The sequence below is a fragment of the Saccoglossus kowalevskii genome, chromosome 13, assembly GCF_978046115.1.
Source record: "Saccoglossus kowalevskii chromosome 13, keSacKowa6.1, whole genome shotgun sequence".
Taxonomy (NCBI): domain Eukaryota; kingdom Metazoa; phylum Hemichordata; class Enteropneusta; family Harrimaniidae; genus Saccoglossus; species Saccoglossus kowalevskii.
Genome location: NC_140653.1, coordinates 19415132 through 19435339, shown reverse-complemented (window position 1 = coordinate 19435339; position 20208 = coordinate 19415132). Strand labels below are relative to the sequence as shown.

Genomic DNA, 20208 nt, shown 5'->3' with positions numbered 1-20208 from the left:
AGATACAAACTACGGACGCTATCAAAACGTTAGGTAAACTGACTCAACATAGTTGATATCAGTGCGATCTGAGATAATGGTTCCCCATAGTGAAGTGATTGAAATGTATGAACCCATCAGTTGCTACGTTGGCGATATGACGGTGCATAAATATTCACATGCAATATGTTGTGACTTGATGTAGACTCGGATGTGGTTCGAGTGCACCATAATTTATGTGGTTTCACATAATTACTTACAAGAAACATATCATTTACATCTGTCATCGACGTTCAGTTCATGTCATAATATTCGTGACACCGGAATACGGCTTAGAATAAAGGCTTCAATTAATGAATAAACTGATACACTGACTTCTACATTTATGTTACGGTCTCCATGAACTCGTTTGTTTATATTACATTAAATCACTAAATGTGACGTGTATGCTACAAAGAAAGAATAAATTTCGATAACATTGAGTTGTGTGGAGAATTGTTGAATTATTGTTTGCAGAACTTCGTCTTGATAACATTATTATGATGTTACGTATCATATTATAAAACTATTGTTTCATTCTATCAGGTGAAGCAGTTACCTAAAGAGTGAAATCCAAAAGCAATAGTTACCATGAATTTTACGCTGACACTGTGGTGATATGGGTTTTTGATCTGCCCTGTCATGCGCCACACTGTACAGCTTATTATTCCATACTATATACGTGCAATACATCACACGAATAATATCAAACAAAATTAAATACGTTTTGGAATATTACACACAAAGTTGACAACATTGCCCATTTAAATAGGAATTGCACAGTATCGATAAGAGTACAAGGTTAAGAATAACCATTGCGTCAATTAGTATTAATGGTGGGGATAATGACTAGAAACCTTATCTGGGTATCTTGTAAATTTGAATATTCAGGACCACGGACAATTGGTATACCTTGGAATGTGACAGCGGAATGTGGCGCATAATACATTCTGCCTCTATTACCAAAATGCTATAATGAATAACTTTTTCACGGCGTAAAATGTACACCCAGCTACCGACTAGATTTTCTTTTTTGTCGTCTGTTTTGTATTATACGAGCCATTTCGCCATATAAATAGCGATTGTTTTTAAAAATAATGCTCTTTGTTAATTTCTGTCCATACAATAATGATTTATTTGGTTGGGTTTGATTTTAAAAGGATAGTTTTTATCTGAATGTACACCCTTTTCAAAAACGAATCTCATTTGCCGTCACAGTCACCCTTGTAAAATTGTAAAATTATTATATTAAAATTATTACTAACAGTATGTTTGTGTTTCTTAGTGTCAGGAATGGGAATTTAAATATATAAAAAAAATCTAAAGGGTAATTCGTGAGTAACACTTATTTCAGTTGAATCTTCGGTTAATCTGAAACCGGGAAACTGTTCTGTTTCACTTGTATTGTTGCTAAGTAACCAGAGAAATTGCATCTCGTGTGTTAGTATAGAGCTTCTTATTGATTAGTGTATTTATCTGCGATATGTGGATGCATTTTTTAATATTCAATAGAATTGAATAATGCGTTTCACGTTGTTCACACAATTAGCCTGTGATCGTTTGCAACACATTTTTATATCGTTACAAATAAGCGTATCATATCAGCGTATCAAATAATTAATTTAGTGTCCTAGTCGTCTCCTAGCAACCCGCTTAGCCGTGTACTTGATGTGTCTGGTTCTTATGTAGAATACACCGCTGGCATTGAATATTTTTTACATTATTGAATTGGTACATCAGTATCAGGTTATTTTAACAGTGAGTATCACTTACTAGACCATATTATTTACGACAGCAACCAGGGAATTCTTTTTATCCAATTGCTTTAGTGAATCACTCAGAAACTGTAATGTGACAACATCTGCATATTTTCAAAGCTTAAACATAGAATAACATATTTACTGTGTCTGTAATATTTATACGAGTATGCATATAACGAAACCTACATATTCCACTAGGCAAACTGTGTTACAAAACGTATATGTACTATGTGTTTTCCTATACCAAAGCTTTTGGGACATCGCCATGACAGTTTCGATTTGATTATAGTTAAAATCGATTTCCGATTGCCCTCGGTTACTACCTTAATTGAAATTGCAAACAGTATTGAAAGACTGAAATAACGTTAAATATTTGTTTGTATTTGTTGAATTCATAACATTGTTTTCGTCGTGTATGCAATCTAATAATCTATTCAATTCAAAATAAAGAAAAATGCAAATACACATACTATTTAAATTAATAGTACGTACTGTTACTTCTCCATATAGTTCAGTTATTTACTAGTAATATAAGGTGCATATAATACGAAGACGGTACAGCGATCATATCGACCAATGCGTAGCGGAGATCGACGCGAGGCGTTCCCGTACCGTCTGGCGTAAAACTGTGGAGGAGCGTGACAACGATCAAAGAGACCAACATTTAACGATTTAACTTTATATATCCACGATTTTCGTTTGCCGTCGACGTCTCAGTTCAGAAAAAAGTACCTCCGACATTCACCTTTCCGGGTCAGGAAAAACGTGTAAGGTTTCAGCATACCTTTTCATCTCACGTGTTATCCTTACAGCATCGTTGTAATGTTAACATGATCCAGACAGATGTCACGTTGACATATCATCTTCAGTCTAGTATGGTGCGATGTGATGTGAAAAGGTTGGTAACTCGAAAACAAATATGTCAGCCTATTGCGCATGCTGGCGTCATATTTATAAATGTTTTAAAATTCTAATGAAAGGAAGCACAATAGGAAATGATTTTATTCAATATTATGGCCGTGACGTTTAGAAGCAATGAAGACGAGCCATCAATTCGGGTGGTATCTAAGCAACGAGATATCCGCATCGTAGTTTTCTATTGACTGCCTTTACTATGAAAATAAGAAGCAATTTGACAATTCTCTTCTTGACGATGCCACCATGAAAATCGTAATGAAACAATTCACTCATTGGAATATAGTTATAAGCATTGTGACTATGGCCCATCTCTCGTGTTTATTACATGTGCTTTTATAATTAGTACATACTTTTATAATTATAACTAAGGTCATATTGTGGTTTTAAAACCATGCTTGAACCAAAAATGATATTTTTTGTAGTCACAGAGGCTAAACACAGACATGCTCTAGCACGTATTCGCTGTTCCAGTCATAGATTGCGCATTGAAGAGGGACGCTATACAGGGTTGGAAATTGATGAAAGAATATGTGAGTATTGTTCATCTAATGTAGAGGACGAGTACCATTTTGTTCTTGTTTGCCTATTATTTCCCTTATGAGGAGTATTTTGGCATTTCCCAATTCAGAAAAAATATTACAGTCTAATGCGCTCAAAATCTGAAAAGGTACTACGTAATCTTGGGTAAATTTCTACATAAAGCATTTAAGCTTAGAAGGAAGTTTTCGTTACTCTCGGTATAATAATATATATATGTACATTCTCCAGTGCTTATGTATTCTTTTGTTTATCTGTTATGTATAGTCATATGGGCCTGTGGCCTAAAAGACAAAAAAAATTAATATTTCAATAATTAGTACACGCTTGTTAAAAGTTGTCATGACAAAATCACTTTGTATAAAACATATATACATATGCGGGGTCGCAACTTATATATAAACATTGATGCATATGGAGGCTTTAGAGGCACGAGTAAGAAATTTATCTGTACGACTGCAAGCAAACATCAAGAACGATGATCGGTGGGTGATGTCCCTTTATTAACGTAATATGGGGACAATTACATGACAAATTACAAAAAGGGGAATATTTCTTCATCAATATGTTATATAACAGATGTGAACTCGTTGCCAGTGTATCACTAATAAAATACAATATAGTGGGTTTGTATAGAAAAACTATATCAGTTTACATTCATGTAATTATAAGTTGTCTTAAAGACGGGACTAATTCGCCCGTTTCCGCCTAAGAATAAACTATTGTACTGTCTAAAGACACGTCACAATACGTTTCCAATAATACACCAAATTCAACCTGCGGGGATATACAATGGCAGATCATTAACTTCTTTTGTTGTCGGCGGCGGCGGTGCAATTCACAGTAATAACAACTTCGTAAAACAACAAATCAGTAGACATTATGATACTGCACTTGCTTAATTAGTGTTTGAAGCGCATATTATATATATAAATATATAAATACACTTGTGTGAAATGGGCCCGTGTTGTGTAATTACCTTTTCCCTGCCAACGCATTCGTGTTGCTCGCTCTATATATAATCAACAACGGTTATGCGCGACGCAATGACAGATCTGGTGGCAGATCAACAATGATATAATAACATAAACCACATTCTAAATCGCGTAACAGCGGCAATTGTGGTATTAGAGTCTTTTTATCATGATGTGGAAAAAAATAAAAAATGAAGAAAAAAAACATATCATATTTTGAATAGTTTAGTAGTCATATTTTGAATACTGTAATAATACTTGTTCGATATTGCATATTTATATAATATTGTTTCATGTTTTATCGAAATATATTTTGATGACATAATCAGATGCGCTTGCACATTGAATGAGTGCTTGTGCTATAAGTAAATCTTAGTCTAAATAAAATTATAATTCGAAAATTCTAATATTTTGTCAATGCTGCATCTTCAACTGAGTGACATTGACGGCTCGATGATGATAATCGTCTGAAGACGAACGCGTGATATCTAATATCACAGAGGCAATGACGAAGGCGGGAAAAAGATAACTAATTGGCAGTTTTCTTCACAGATTACACTCAACGAGTGCACGATATATTTTGAATTATTGTGAAGATTACATTATCGTTACAGACAAGCTTAGACTAAAATTGTCTAAATTAAGATCCGCCCTGTACAGTTTGTATGTGGAATGAACACTATAAGAACACACTTCAACACATTACGAAATAAAACTTCACTCCGGTTGCTGTGGCAACGATGACTTCACTCCAGGCACTGTGAATGCTTGACATATGACGTCATCTCCACTCGATCAAATCATTCCCATTTCTCGTAGATTTATGACAAAGGGATCTTCACCATTCTCACCGGAATCCTGAAAGTAAAGTCATAGCGTTTAAAAGAGAATCAACCAATTCCTGGGATTGTGCCGAGGAATTGTGGGATACGATTACATGTTCTTTTCTTATATAATTTGAGTACGCTTAGTAAGTACGCTATGAGATCAGAAATATGGTGTTAATTTCCGGGTGTGAATTATAGAATAATGGGATGTTATCCATGTTGTTCTTTAATGCTGTAACCTTAGGTTTAGATCTGGGTATCCCTGTTAGCAGCCGAGTACTCAAGTTCAACAATGAATAAAGGTGACAATACAACATTTTCACTGGGCCTTCTGATTTGACGAGAGACAGTGTGATCCATACATTAATACTCCGACAGGAAAGTGTACATGTTACATTGCTGACTACTTGTGGCTATCGCGTATTTCGATGTGACTGTAATCGAATTAGTTTTGTTCCTGTTAATTTCTCTTACTGTCGGATTACAAGTTGATAACAAGTTTCAAGTGACACCTGCATGTATTATCATTAATATATCACTGAGTAAACGTAGCCAAAAGTATTCGTGAGCAAACGCTGAAAAAGAAATCTCGGAATATGTATCGCCCTTTCGTTTTAATTTTATCTGCGTCATAGCGACCACCACGTGAAATGGACCCCAATTGTGATTTAAATTAGGTAACGGCGTGCCCATCACTGCCACTAGGTTGTGTATCACGGTGAAATGGATGGTACGATACTATTGAACTAGTAATTATAAATTACTAATACTAATACTTTTTCATCTTATCCCTCTTCCAGACTCATAAAAATGGATTCGTATCATGGCCATATGAGAAGTAGTTTGCGACTTGTGTTTATTTTGTTTCCACTGAGCAATTTCCCAATGGTTTTGGTTTATATACGGATGATTCTTTGATAACTGTCGACCCGAATGCAATAATTATGACTAGCACACAGGTGGAGTAAAACGATGCTTAAAGTACAGAATTAGTATAATAATTTATTCTTTTAGACACGACACAACTATAATAATATATAACCGACTTATATAATATAATATGTAACCACACGAGGCTATAAATTTTTAAAATCATGCAATGATAGATTTAAGCTTTGAAAAAAAAGATGAACACAAATAGTTAAGAAATCATCTTCGCTAGCAAAGATCTGTTATTTCAAATTGGCTGATTCAGCCATACCTCACGATAAATTTGCACTGAGTTCGCGAAGACGAACGATTCTGACTCGGGAGGTGCTCGGTAAGATATTAATACAAGTAACTTAAATTGTTGTTGTCATAGTATCCGTCACTTGATCAGTGTATTTTATAAAACAAAATGTTATAACAGTCTGAGGTAAATTAAACAAAAAATTATCGAATACAGAGACACGTATGTTGTAAATATATTGATTCGCTCTGAGATAAGTCTTATTTTTAGTAATGATTGTATTAGCCTTACTGGTTTGTGCTCTATCATGATGCACACGTGGGTGTTTCGAATCACATGTACGTATTGAAAATTCAAAGTGGATGTGTATTGTTGTTTTGGTTTTTGTTCTGAAAATATGATAATTACAGGTAGTTTCAACATGCGATGACGTAAAAGATGTAACAAACTATTAAGCGCAACGCTCAAAATGTTCAATATATTACGTAACCTCTAGATTGCAATAATGAAGAAGATATTAATCTCCGCATTTCTTGGTTTAGAGGTGAATCCATCTATTATGTTACCACACTTGTTTCAAGGATATTGTAGTATATAGCCTAGAGTATTATGTGTTTTCGTGAACAAACAACATCGGTGTACAACAGCGCAACTTCGGGGGCTCCCTCTCAATAACAACCGCACGCACACAAAAAGACAGTTGAAAGAATGAGAACATGGAAAAGTATTCAGGAAAACAATATCTCTGAGATAAAAGAGGCAACCAATCACATGACGCCTCGTGTTGATAAACATGTCTTTCTTCAAATATCAATCTTTTCACATTTACCGGGTAATGTTGTATATGACTAACACAAATTCTATGTTGGATCTTTGTAAACTCCTGCCTATTTAATACGACTCGTATATATTCCCATTCAGATTTGGAGTTGGGTATGACAAAAGATACCTGAAAATGCTGATCTTACCTGTGTATTAGACATCGAATATTCCTTTTCTTTTTTGTATTTTGTACTTATAACTGAACGGATAGCGAGGACGACACACACCAACATCATAATAGTCATACACGCTGCGGCGCCAATAATAGTTATATCGTCATACGTCGTGTCAGCGAGCTCTCTTGCCGTCACCATCTTTACCTGCTCTGTGGTAGCATACACGGCTGTAGTGGCATTACTGAGAGTCGGCACACTGGCAGCAATCGCATTGTAATTCGCTTCAAAAAACAACTTCATGGTGAGACAGTATTTTCGATTCGCGTGTGTACTAGGAAGTGTTGCTTTGTCGGCACGTTTCGAATAACACTGAAGATGGTTCACTGTAATACGGACATACGACGCATTAATCCATCTGCGCATGCGTCTTTTCAAATTATGATAATTGTCATTCGCACAGAAGCAAAACATGTTACGTAACACAGATGTCAGCGATCTCATTCATGGGTGCTTCTTTTTAGAGTATTATAATTGTAGACCAATCAAAATGTTGCAGTTGTTATAATCATGCCATTATCAAAGACATGTACGTGCGTTTCAATGAACAAAACTGTCCACGAACCTAAATTAACCCCCCCCCCCCTAACATCATTGTTAATACGACTGCTTCGAGGCAAACGAATGCATCTTTCAATTAAAAAAAGCCATTGTGCTCCCTGTGCCAATATATATACTTGTGGAATATTATTTATTGCTGTTATGTGGACAAATAAAAATGTCGAAAATTACATTTACATAAACTAGTGTAACAGTCAAAGTCCATCGCTTTTTGCGACGATGTTTCCTTCATACCACTCCATCATAAGTACGCCGCGGCGGCTCAAACCCACCAGCACGTGAACGTAGAATATTGTGCATTACGTATCAAACCAATACATACGTCCAAGTAATGAAATTTAGAACTTGCGGTGGATCCCATTCCGACCAATTTTCGTTGTACAGTTGATGCACAGACACGGTTTACAAATTGAATTCGCCTTCTAAACCTTGCCCAGATTATGTTAATGTACGACCGGGAGTACGGTTTGTTATGAATGACCCGCTTTATTTATTTAAAAAAAGTGCATCGTGTAATATGTCGTATTTCAACTGCTAGAATCGTTCTCAATGATAAGCAAAGTCGCCATTCAATTAAAAATAGATCGAAGAGTTCTGTCTGTATCGCGGTAGGATAAACGTATTTTGCCGTATGTGGATTGAGTATTTACTGTTCTAATCTGTTTTTAACAAATAGTTATATTTAATAATGATCAACATTATATAGTTTTTTTTTATTTCGCCCTTAATCTGTTCATTCAGTCGGTGTTGGAATCAGTGTACTAATTAAGATTAAAACTAGCGTCAGAGGGTAATGTCTGATTGCCTCATTAAACTGAAAATTAATCATAAGCCGTATACGGAGTATTATTATTCTGTTCGTATTGTCAGCTCGATTTCAATATTAATTGGCCTTAATTCTAATTATGGTTTTTGACATTTTACTCGTTCACCAATTCAGTACTTTGGCGTCTACCAATTGGCTCGTCCACTAATGCTGTACTGTGCCGCACACTCGTCCACCAATCCAGCTTGTGGCGTCCAATCGTCTTCCAAAACCGTTACTGTGGCGTTCACTCGTCCACCAATTCAGAACTATGCCAGGCCACCAAACCGTTACGGTGTCTACCAAGCCAGTACTTTGGCGATTAAACTGGGCGTTGCTTTAGTAAACGGATACAAAGGACAAGGTACCCAAAATGACTTTCATAAAAACACAGCCCGTGGTTGTGCTCCTATGACGAATCTATCTTTGATCTGATAGTTTGATTGTAGTTCCTTCCCAATTACAAAATACTAGTAGTCTCTTTTCTCAGCGGCAAAAAGCCGGACTAGCGCCCAGTCTTCTTCTGAATCAACAAAGCGATGGGACGACTACTTCTGACTTACCTAAGCAGACGAGCTATGAATGATGTAACATATGTCCGTATTAACATGTACCACATTTTTTTCTTCGGCTCATTACTTCATTTCTCGTCTACACAAACAAACTAGCACACGTAAGGGGCAGTGTTCACGCTATACAATATGTTTAAACAGCAACCAGTACTGAAATGGTTCAGGGGTTACTAGAAATTGCGGCATCGTCCATTTCTGTAAATGGGATACGATTTTAAAAATAAACCAATAATCATGAATACATCTGTGTTGTATCACGTCAGTTCAGTTATTGAAAACTGTGAGAACATTTCAAGTAATATCGTGGTTTAAAGAGCGGTAGTCGTCGCGCCACGCATGCGCAAGATATATGGGTCTCATACAAACAAAGATGGCGACTTTGACTGTTGCGCAGATCAACGAGTACAAACTGGGACGATTCCAAGCTTTAATTAGAAACTTTTTAGGTGATTGGAAGGTATCGAAGGAGTCGGTGCCCAGGTCCAACCTCATACTTGTGATTTCCATTTGAAGAGCGCATTGGATTGTGGGAAAATCAATGTTCATCAACACAGGTGTCGCACATGCGCAGTGCGACGACCACCGAGGTTTCTTGCTTTATATTAACGTCAGCCAAATTGTGAAGGTGTGGTACTAGACGCAACGTCGCCATGGTCCCTACTTGTAATTCGGAACAAGTAGACAAATCATTAATTATTTCTCGCAGTTCACGCAAATTCAGTCCATCACATTTATCAGATAAATGCAATTAGAAAGCAGTTTTGTACAAAAAAAAATATTAATCTCAAAACTAGGTATGTTGTCTGGAAATGGACATATCTGAATGGAACCAACCAATTACACTATAAATCGATTAAATATATTGCGTATTGTATACAAACACAGTGTTCAAGATTAATGCATGGTGAACGCATTTCAAGCATTTTTCTTCTAGCCTATTCGATGCATGCATGGATTGACTTTGTTCAAATTTGGTGTATACATAACATATATCCACGATTACGCATTACCATTAATTTATAAATCAACAGGTTTCTTTGACTTGCTAGTATACTTATGCGGTTTTCATCAATTCTCTTTTTCACACCAAACGCAGATGAAATAAATAAAAATACGGTCAGTGAACTAGTATGCATCCAAAAGATTTCAAACATTCGTGAAATTATAATTTTTGCGCAATTTGCTATGGCAACACAGAATAATCATATCCGAAAATTTTGTTCAGTAACACATACTGAAAACATCCTGTAATTTATAGGGTGTTTTCAGTGAATATCAATTGAAACAGGTTCAAAAATGTTCATTTCTATTGGATATAAAAAAATGATGATTTGTGTTCAAAATTAATGTATGTAACGTTTTAAAAACAAAAATAGTCTGAAAATATTTAGCCCCTGTTTACTTAATATTTGAAATGCCCGAGAACACATGTTTTCTCAGTCTCAATTTAATAATAATTATGCGAGGTTTAATATTATAAAACCACGAATATTCAAACATGAAACGACAATTAATTATTCATAATGCGTACCGTTCCTATGGTAACCTAAGACAAAGGTTCACTTGTCTTTTGTTCGCCATTCGCCTCTGGTCGAGTGGTGCAGCGCTATTGAACGTTTCATGCGTGCTAGGTATATTACGTAACCGTTAAATTGACTTCTTTCAAATGAAATCTACTCCTGAAAGGACGATAATGACTATTTCTTCCAGATTATTCCCTCCATGCCCAGACAACAGATTAGATCGCGAGGGTCAGACGAATTAACCTTTGTATCAAACATATAGTATCAAACCTGTTTTTCTTAATAGCAGTAATGCTGAATATCAACTGTTTACAGGATTAGTCTTTTCATATTCCTTGTAATAATTTCTAATAATTCTAATATCTATGTCAGTGTTACTGAAAAACGTGCGTTTCACACACACAAATAAGAAAATAAAAAAACATGTCAGAATGAGACACATTCAAGTTCTGACGTATTCAAGTTGTACGACGTGAATTTAATTCAATTTTCTATATTTTATTTCAAATTGTTTTCAACTAAAAAACGCTTAAATCTCCCCCAGAAGGAATTAAAATCGTTACATAATAAAAACACACACTAACAGTCACAACAATGCACAATAATTACCAAAAAAAGGAAAATACAGAATTCAAGATATAACGCTTAAGGTAGAGATGCGGATTCGTGGTCACTTGGGAGTGATTTTTTTTTTTTTTTTTGCTTTTTATTACCCAAACAGTCTTGGCTATAGACTGTTAAAATTTTGAATTGTGAATAGCGTAACAAACTCAAAAGACTATTTTAAAATATAGATAACAGGTGCAAACAAATGAATGCTTAGCAAGATTTAGCAAGGCTGTACATAAATAATAAAAAATAAACATGGTGAAAAAAGAAATGACGGGATCTCCATATTATGCACTATATTTAACTTTTTACAAAATGATAATAAATTTAAATTTGGAACTGTTTACAGCCATTTTAATTATGAGCATTAGCAACCTCTTACTGAGTGAATAGCAATTATCTCAGCTTCTTTTTAGTGCACTTCCCAGAACTTTCAAAAAAATACCTCTTAGACGCTTTGACCTTTTGTTTTGAAATTTTCACAAATGATTGACAATGTGTTTATCTTCAAACCGCCGTCGGGGCGTTGTTTTTTGTTGAACAGTGTTACAACAATCGTACAGACAACTAGCAAAAGGACAATTTACAGCAAGTCTCAGAAGTATTGGGGCAGCCAATTTGCAAACTCGCTAGCGAATTGGCTAACTGCTTGGGTTTTGACTAAACAGTTGGCTTTCGAATCTTCTGGCGCCGACGCTTGGTCGCGTCCACTCTGGGCGAGTCTATATCGCATTAGGGAACATAATATGCTTTTACGTAGCCTGGAACATGTCTGGATTCCCCTGAATGGTTTGCTTTGCGGGGCCTGGGAATGGCTAGAGTTAGCTGGCGTACAAGTGATAATATGATAAATGCGATTACAACACCGATATTTACTATATGGGGGTAGCCATCTTGAACACTGATTGAAACTAAATAAAGAGACAAGTTGAGAAATGGTAAGGATTTGCCGAATGGTAAGGATTACCACGTATTAGAATATTACGAACGCCTTCGGCAGCACTCGGTGATTTTCGTGACAGTTCGATTTTCATGCGCTAAATTAAAACCCAGTGATTATGTAAAATTTCGCATAGAATATCTAAATGATAAAACCGTGATAAAACTCGCTGAAAACCCAGTGAAAATTAGTCATTTTACAGTATGACGACGATCGATAACATGCACGAGTTTGACTACGATGTTGAAACTGCTATTTTTTCTCAAATTGTCATTTTGAATCTTATGTCATGCACCATTGCAAAGGTCATTGCACAAGCTTTCTTTTTGACTAAAAAACAGTACTAGCAAGATTTCGAAACATTATAACATTGGCGATACAAAAATACAACGGAAAATGTGCTGAAAAACGAAGAATTACATGAACTTAACAAGGAATTCTCCGATTTTCAAAATTCCAACTTTCCCGTACCCGCAAACACGATTCCTGTGAGTATAAAAGGTCGGCGCACGCTTTATGCCCTTTGGCATTTACTGTGATACTGCAAAACAAGACCTTGGAGTGTGTACTGTACGCAGCAACCATGAAAGTAAATGACGCGTCGGCGACGATCCTTGGGTGAAACAATCTGATTAAAATAAGATCCTGGTTAGCTTAATTTGTTTATATATACAATTAATATTTATTTTAATTATTTTTTGACGTTACAATTATTTTGCTGTAAGAATGGGTTTGTTTATGAAAGCCCGGCGCGGCAAATTTATTGTAAAGGAAATATTAAAACGAATAATAATAATAAATTTAATAGTAATACTACTACTACTACTACTACTACTACTACTAATAATAATAATAATAATAATAATAATAATAATAATAATAATAATAATAATAATAATAATAATAATAAAATATATTAAAATAAAATTAAGCCAACCATTAAGCATATTGTAATCAGATTATGAGTGAAAGGACGATAAGACAAAGGGAATTTTGGGATTAAACTTGACTAAAACAAAAGAAATTTAGGGGGATTATTTTGGCTGTGACTCCTTTTTTCACCTCCATGGTACCAGCTACCCCCTTGCCCCAAGTCTATTTTTGTTTCATCGAGCGACAAACACGTTTTTTTCTTTCTGATCTTGCTTGCTATATTGCCCGAGTTAGTATCTAATCTAGTTGACCCGTTTTCGTGAACTCTATACTGTTGTCTGTGTCTGTATTTCTAATACTTTGTTCACACGTGTGCCACAGGGCCGGGTTGACTAACTTTGTAAACAATTGATGCTGTTATCGAATGCCTAGACTGTCGACAGTTCTCGTACCTAATAAAGAGTCACTTATTTTCAAACGCCATAGGCGTGTTAACGAAATGTCGAAGGCATTTCAAGCCGTAAGGCCCAAGAGACTGTTATAGCAAGTAAGCGCCCTCATGCGGCATTACGTTGAAATTGCCCGATGACGTTCCTGTTGAGACTTGTCACTCAATCTACTACTACTTCTTGTTTATTGGCGACCCGTTTCGCTCATGATGATCGGTGTATGACGTAGTTTGAGTGACAAGTCTCAGCAGAAAAGTCATCGGGCAATTTCCACGTAATACATGAGGGTGTTTACATGCTATAACAGTCTCTCGGGCCTTACGGCCTTCGCTTGAAAAATACCTTCGGCATTTCATTATAACGCCTACGGCGTTTGAAAATAAGTGACTCTTTATTAGGCCCGAGAACTGTCGACAGTCTATCGACCACCATGTACTTGTAATGTATGATGGAATTCCAGAGCGATGCTGATATTGAGAGCATGCTTTTAAGACGGAGTAAGTACGGGGTGCCGGTCTAGCCTGAAAAAGTCATGTGAGTCGCGCACTCCGCGGTGCTCCAAACCCAGTTAGTGGGGTCTGATGCGGGGGGGGGGGCTACTCCCTTCAATTTACCTTACGTGGTGTCACACGCAACGTAATATTACCGTAATTGGTATAGTACAGGTGTGATGGTTCAAATAACAAAATGGCAACAGCAACAGAAAAACTTCCCTGGCAGCGATGATAACATGCGAACACGGAGCCAACAGATGAGGTTTCAACTGGTACTGGTATTATTATACTCTGCAAACATCAAATGCAAACAATAACGCGGTAAAACTTCACTACTCCAATAACTAGATACTTAAACCCCAATACAATTCAACGAGATCTCCGATTTGAACTCAGAATATTATAACATATAATATTACATGACTAGCAACGCAGTCAATAATACGAATACGATAACAATTTCAAATAAAACAACAATATATCAAATCGAACTGAATAAAGCTCTGAGTACATAAATTTGAAAATCACATACAGTAGAATATAATAAAATATGAAATATAGTCATAAACGAATAACATACTACTATACTGTTCGAAAGTTCCTCAGTCCATCAATCTACTCAGGTAGTCCGCTACCACAATGTCCCGTCCAGGAATATCCTCAACACGATAATTATATCCCTGTAGAGTCATCGCCCATCTCATCACTTGGTCATTTGCACACTTGGCTTTAGCCAGGTAAGACAATGGTTTATGATCTGTCTGCAAAATGAACTCCACACCTGCTAAATATAGACGAAATTTATTCACGCCCTATACAATGGCTAAACATTCCCTTTCTACAGTTGAATATTTCTTTGCTGCATTGGATAACTTCTTACTTGCATAAGCAACTGGGTGAAGCTTCTCACCATGATTCTGCATAAGTACTGCTCCAATTCCTACCTGAGACGCGTCCGTCCGCAACACAAATGGTTTCTGTGGGTCTGGCAACTTCAAAATTGGCCCAATAAGTATTCCCGCAAAGTGTTATATGCTTTCTCCTGAGCCTCTCCCCATACAACTTTGTTGGGTTGTCCTTTCCTTGGTAGGTCACTCAGGGGTGCTGCAATAGTTGCGAATAAGGGGATGTGGTCTCTGTAGTAATTGACCAGCCCAAAGAATGATCGGACACTTTTCTTGGTTGCTGGTCGCTGGTCTTTGCGCTTCTCGAATTTTCTCCATGTTGTTGTGACTTGGACTCACCCAATTGTGTCCAATTTCATGACCCAGGAATTCTACTGATGTTGCACCCAGAACACACTTGGATGGTCTAGCTGTTATGTCCGCTGCCCTCAGTCTTCGTAACAACGCAGATAATACTTGAACATGCTCATCCCAGCAGCTTGAATAAACTATCAGGTCATCTATATAGCTTCCAACCCCCTCCATACCTGACAATAATTTCCTGATTCCCCGCACCAGAGTAGCTCCCAAATTCTTCATTCCAAATGGCATCTTTAAAAATTAATAAGTTCCATCGGGAGTAACAAATGCTGTCTTTGGTATATCTTCTTCAGCTACTGGTATCTGCCAATAACCCTTACTTAAATCAATTTTTGACAGGAACTTACTATTATGTAGCCTCTGAAATATGTCCCCTGTTGTTACCATTGGCTCAGGGTCAGTTACAGTGACCTTATTTAATTTCCTATAGTCCACACATATGTGATTCGATCCATCCTTCTTCTTTACAATCACCACCGGTGATGCATAGGGTGATGTGGACTTCCTGATTACTCCCATTTTTAACATATCTTCAATATCTTGCCTAAGGTTCTCCCTTATTGCATATGGTAGTGAGTATGGCTTAGATCGTATTGGTGTATCATTTGTCAGGTCAATCTTATGACTGATTATCTTGGTCTTTCCTGGCAAGTCAGTAAACACCTTATCATAAGTATTGACTAAACCCACCAGTTCTTTTCTTTTGTGTTCTGTCAGGTCTGTACCAATTTGAACATCTTTACCTGACTCCTTTGGTTTACAAGTTCCTAACTCTAGAAGATCATCTTCGTCTACAGCATTCTCTTCATCTGACTTGTTGCACCCCGCTGTAGCTGCGCGCACAGCATTCATCAGGTCTATGGCCGTATTTGTTGAGTAACTTGTCTCACTTCCATCTGGTTGAGGTGACGTTTCTCGCTCAACATACAACTTCAACATATTTACATGATACGTCTTCACTTTGTCACCTACCCTCACTCGATAATCGTTTTCGCCTATTACCTGCTCTACCACATAAGAACCCTTCCACTGCATCAACAGCTTGTTGTTTTCAGCAAAATTAACACCTTATCTCCTTCCTTAAGCACTCGCTTCTTCGTTTTATGATCATAGTAACACTTGTATCGGTTCTGTGCCTTCTGTAATTCCACTCGAGCAATCTCTAAAGTCTGTTCTAACCGATCTCTCAACTCAAACACATACTGGTAACTATTAACTATCTCAGGAGTATCGCTCTCTTGGGTCCATAACTCTTTAAGGATCTTCATTGGGCCTCTAACCGTTCAGCCATATAACAGCTCAAATGGGGAAAAACCAGTTGACTCCTGTGGTACCTCTCTATATGCGAAGAGTAAAGCACTTTGCCATTGCCTTGGTTTTTCATGGCACAACCGCTTTAACATCTTCTTCAAAGTACCATTAAACTTTTCCACCAGTCCATTACAAATGGGGTGATAGGGCGTAGACATCGGTCTCTTAATGTTGAGCAATCTCGATACTTCTTGCATGCATTCTGACACAAACTGAGTCCCCATGTCACTTAGTACTTCTTCTGGAACCCCCAATCGGCTATAAAAGTCAATCAATGCCTCGGCTACAGTCTCCGTATCTATATTTTTAAGTGGAACCGCCTCTGGATACCGTGTAGCATAGTCCACCATAGTTAATTAATAAATTAAAGTTCATCACATAAGAACCATGTTATAAAACTGGGAAACTTAAAAAACAACACGTGTTTCATTGAAATGATCAGCCTGAATTGTTTTGAGACATGCTCAATCGTAGATTACTTAGATCGAATAATTCAGAGTTATTTTTTATTAATTAACTTCATGTACCGATATAAAAAAAAATATTTACGTTATTAGTTAACAATGTTTAAATATTTTACAAATAAAACATAATATTTAAAATTATTAATAACGTAATATAATGAACAGAAATTAACAATTCTAACATTTTCGAAATTAATGTTACTTATAACATTATAAAATTATGTTATAATAACGTAATTAATTAGAAGTGGTAAAATAGTAATAAAATGAAACGTAATATTATTGTGAATCATTGATGCAATTTAAAAATCGTGGAATAATGTTCATATAACAATAATAGATAAAATAGTATTATAACAAAATTAAATTATGTTATAATCACGTTTTTGTTCAAAACAATAGAAATGATAGTAATAAAAATTATAAAATTGATGTTTTATAACTATTATCATTAAGCGATATTTTAAAATGTTATTTTAACGTTTGAAATAAAAACGGTATAAAAACATTATATAAGAACAATATTCTGAAATAATTTAATGACAATATAAATTTGACATTTAATAATTTAATAGATGCATTCTAAAAAATTACGTTATAATTAAGTAATAAAAAAAACGTTTCCATGTCAAGTTTATTTAAATCGTTTGAATGACATCTCAAAAAAAACATAACATAAATATAATTTTAAACGTCATAATGACATTTTTTTTAAATGTATTTTTACCATGACAAAAAAAGGATGGTATAATTACGTCATAATAACGATTTATTTAATAACGCTATAATTACGTTTTCAATCACCAGCGGCGTATAGTATCTGTAGTATGCAGACAATCTACACCAACTAACTATAACTAAACTAAATAATTAACTATAAAATGTTTTTAAAAAAAACTGAAAATTGGTGGGGGGGTCACATTACTTTTAATCTATGTCCGGGGCACTATCATTTTCATTGTGGATACAGGGGGGTATTGATTTTGTTTCTAGATTTGCAAAAATGTGCCGACCCAGCCCGGCCTTTAAAACTGGTCGGTTCCTAAACATCATTTGCATCTCTTAAACAAAAATGAACGTCTAGACATCGTCTTTTATACAGATGTACAAATTTATAATAATAATAGTCTTTATTGAAATCGTATCTTAAAAATGGACATAGATCTAAGTACAATAAAACATCGTTGTCATTCCATGTTAGAAACATTCAGACTAAAAAAGATACACATATTACAGTTACTTCTATCATGGGAACTATAGTTCCATGCTTCTATGATGTATTTTAAAGAGAAAAACAATCTATACCGATATTATTTGTAACTGACTTTGCCGCCAACAATAATTACACTGAGCAGTCATTCTGAATGTTGGCTATTAAAGTTTGGAACAATTTGTGCCGAGGCTTGACGCAGGCTCATTTATACCCCCTCCCAATCACCAAGATTTAAAGGGGGAAATCACCAATCACCAGGAAATCCAATTACCTATTCACCAATCACCAGGAATTGTTGTTAAATATAAAAGCAATTATTGAAGATATTTGACATTAACTTTGATTGCTAGTCAGACCTAGTAGTTAGACAGACATTTCTTAACTGATCTTTCTGTTTGAAACTATCTCCTCCGTTTCTAAACTGCTGTTCTCATCATTACTGTAGTCGTCCCGTTGTGCAACAGTTTCCCCAGTTGCTTTCTGTTCAGGGGCCAACCTATCTTGCACACAATGCTTCTCTTTGTTCAGCAATTTATGAAATGTCACTTCTTTCGTGTTTTCTACTTCCTTAATTTCTGAACCACTGTTTTCATCACTACTGTATTCCTCTCTCTGCTCGTCAGTTTTCTCAGATGTGTCCTTCTCAACACCTGACCCATCTGAAAAATCATGTCTCTTTCTATGCAATGTTTCACCAATCGGTATCTCCTTCTCGTACAAATTCAGTGGCAATGTACCTGCCTTATACTTTGTGTTGTCTTGTCGGATTGATCTTTGTCTAACAACGTTCCCATTGTCAACGGCCCAATTTCTCATTTTCTCTTGATCTACTTTTCTCATGCGTACAACTGGTAATGGTTGGAGCTTTGGGTGTCTCAAAATGAAACTTGGTTTGTGGCTGGTGGATAAAACGATGAGGGATTGGTGAAGTAATAGACTGACCAATTACATGATCTTTTCAAACTTTCTTTAATTGTGTTCCCAAATGATCTGGCATACTGATACAAAATAAACAACTAAATTAAGTAAAGATGACGAAAAATAGTTTTTCAAATAAAAATAATATCAAAGAAAGCTTAGAAAGAACTCTCGTGTGCTGAGTAATAGAGACAGATTAAAAATTAATTCACAATCACTAGTACTTGAGATATTAATGGAAAAGCTTAAAACTAATTATGCAAATGAGATAATTAATATGAGCAGATTTTCGTGTAAAACCAATAAGGTCTGTGCAATGTAACAGACCATCCATGTAGCAAGTTTCATTTAAATGAGATTAGAACCCAAAACAATATACTATATTATGCTAATCAGGGAATTAATATCAACCGATTTTAACCTAAAACTAATCAGGTTTGTACATTGCATATATAGCCAAATAATGACGTTAACTCGTGATCTAGAAAAGAATAGAAATCAGTAAATATGAGAGGAAGGGGGTTCATGTATGAAAATAATTTGCACATTATAAGAATTGTTCTCAAATGAATAATTCAAAATTAATTCTAATAATATACGTTGCTGTACAACAGGAGAAAAACGCTTTGACATTTTTTCCTTGTCTACTATACATTATTAAAAGTGGCGAACCCTTTAATATTCCATTAGAAAACTATGACGAAATAAGGAATCAATAAACAATAGGACAATTTAGAAGAAAACTATAATTCATCGTGTAATAAAGCGTGTTAGCGTTAAAAGACGTACATGAAACCTCAAGTATTTCCTAGACACACCAGCAAACCACAGGCGCTCGGAACGTTTCTTGGATAATAAAAATAACTTAAAGTAGGGTCGGCATAGTTAGTCAGTCGCCGGTACATTCGCCTACCACTCATATAATAACAAGACGACGCCAGCGAAATTCGAAAGCCAACTGTTTAGTCAAAACCCAAGCATTTAGCCAATTTGCTAGCGAGTTTGCAAATT

General features: G+C 35.8%; 1 protein-coding gene across 1 annotated transcript; it reads right to left on the bottom strand.

Moving 5' to 3' along the window:
* Positions 1–3702: 3702 nt before the first annotated feature.
* On the bottom strand, positions 3703–7560 carry LOC102802367 (uncharacterized). Its single transcript, XM_006823702.3, has 2 exons — positions 7174–7560; positions 3703–5065 (listed from the first exon to the last, which is right to left on the bottom strand). Exons 1-2 carry the CDS (start codon positions 7441–7443, stop codon positions 5003–5005), a joined length of 333 nt encoding a protein of 110 aa, XP_006823765.1. The 5' UTR covers positions 7444–7560; the 3' UTR covers positions 3703–5002.
* Positions 7561–20208: the final 12648 nt, after the last annotated feature.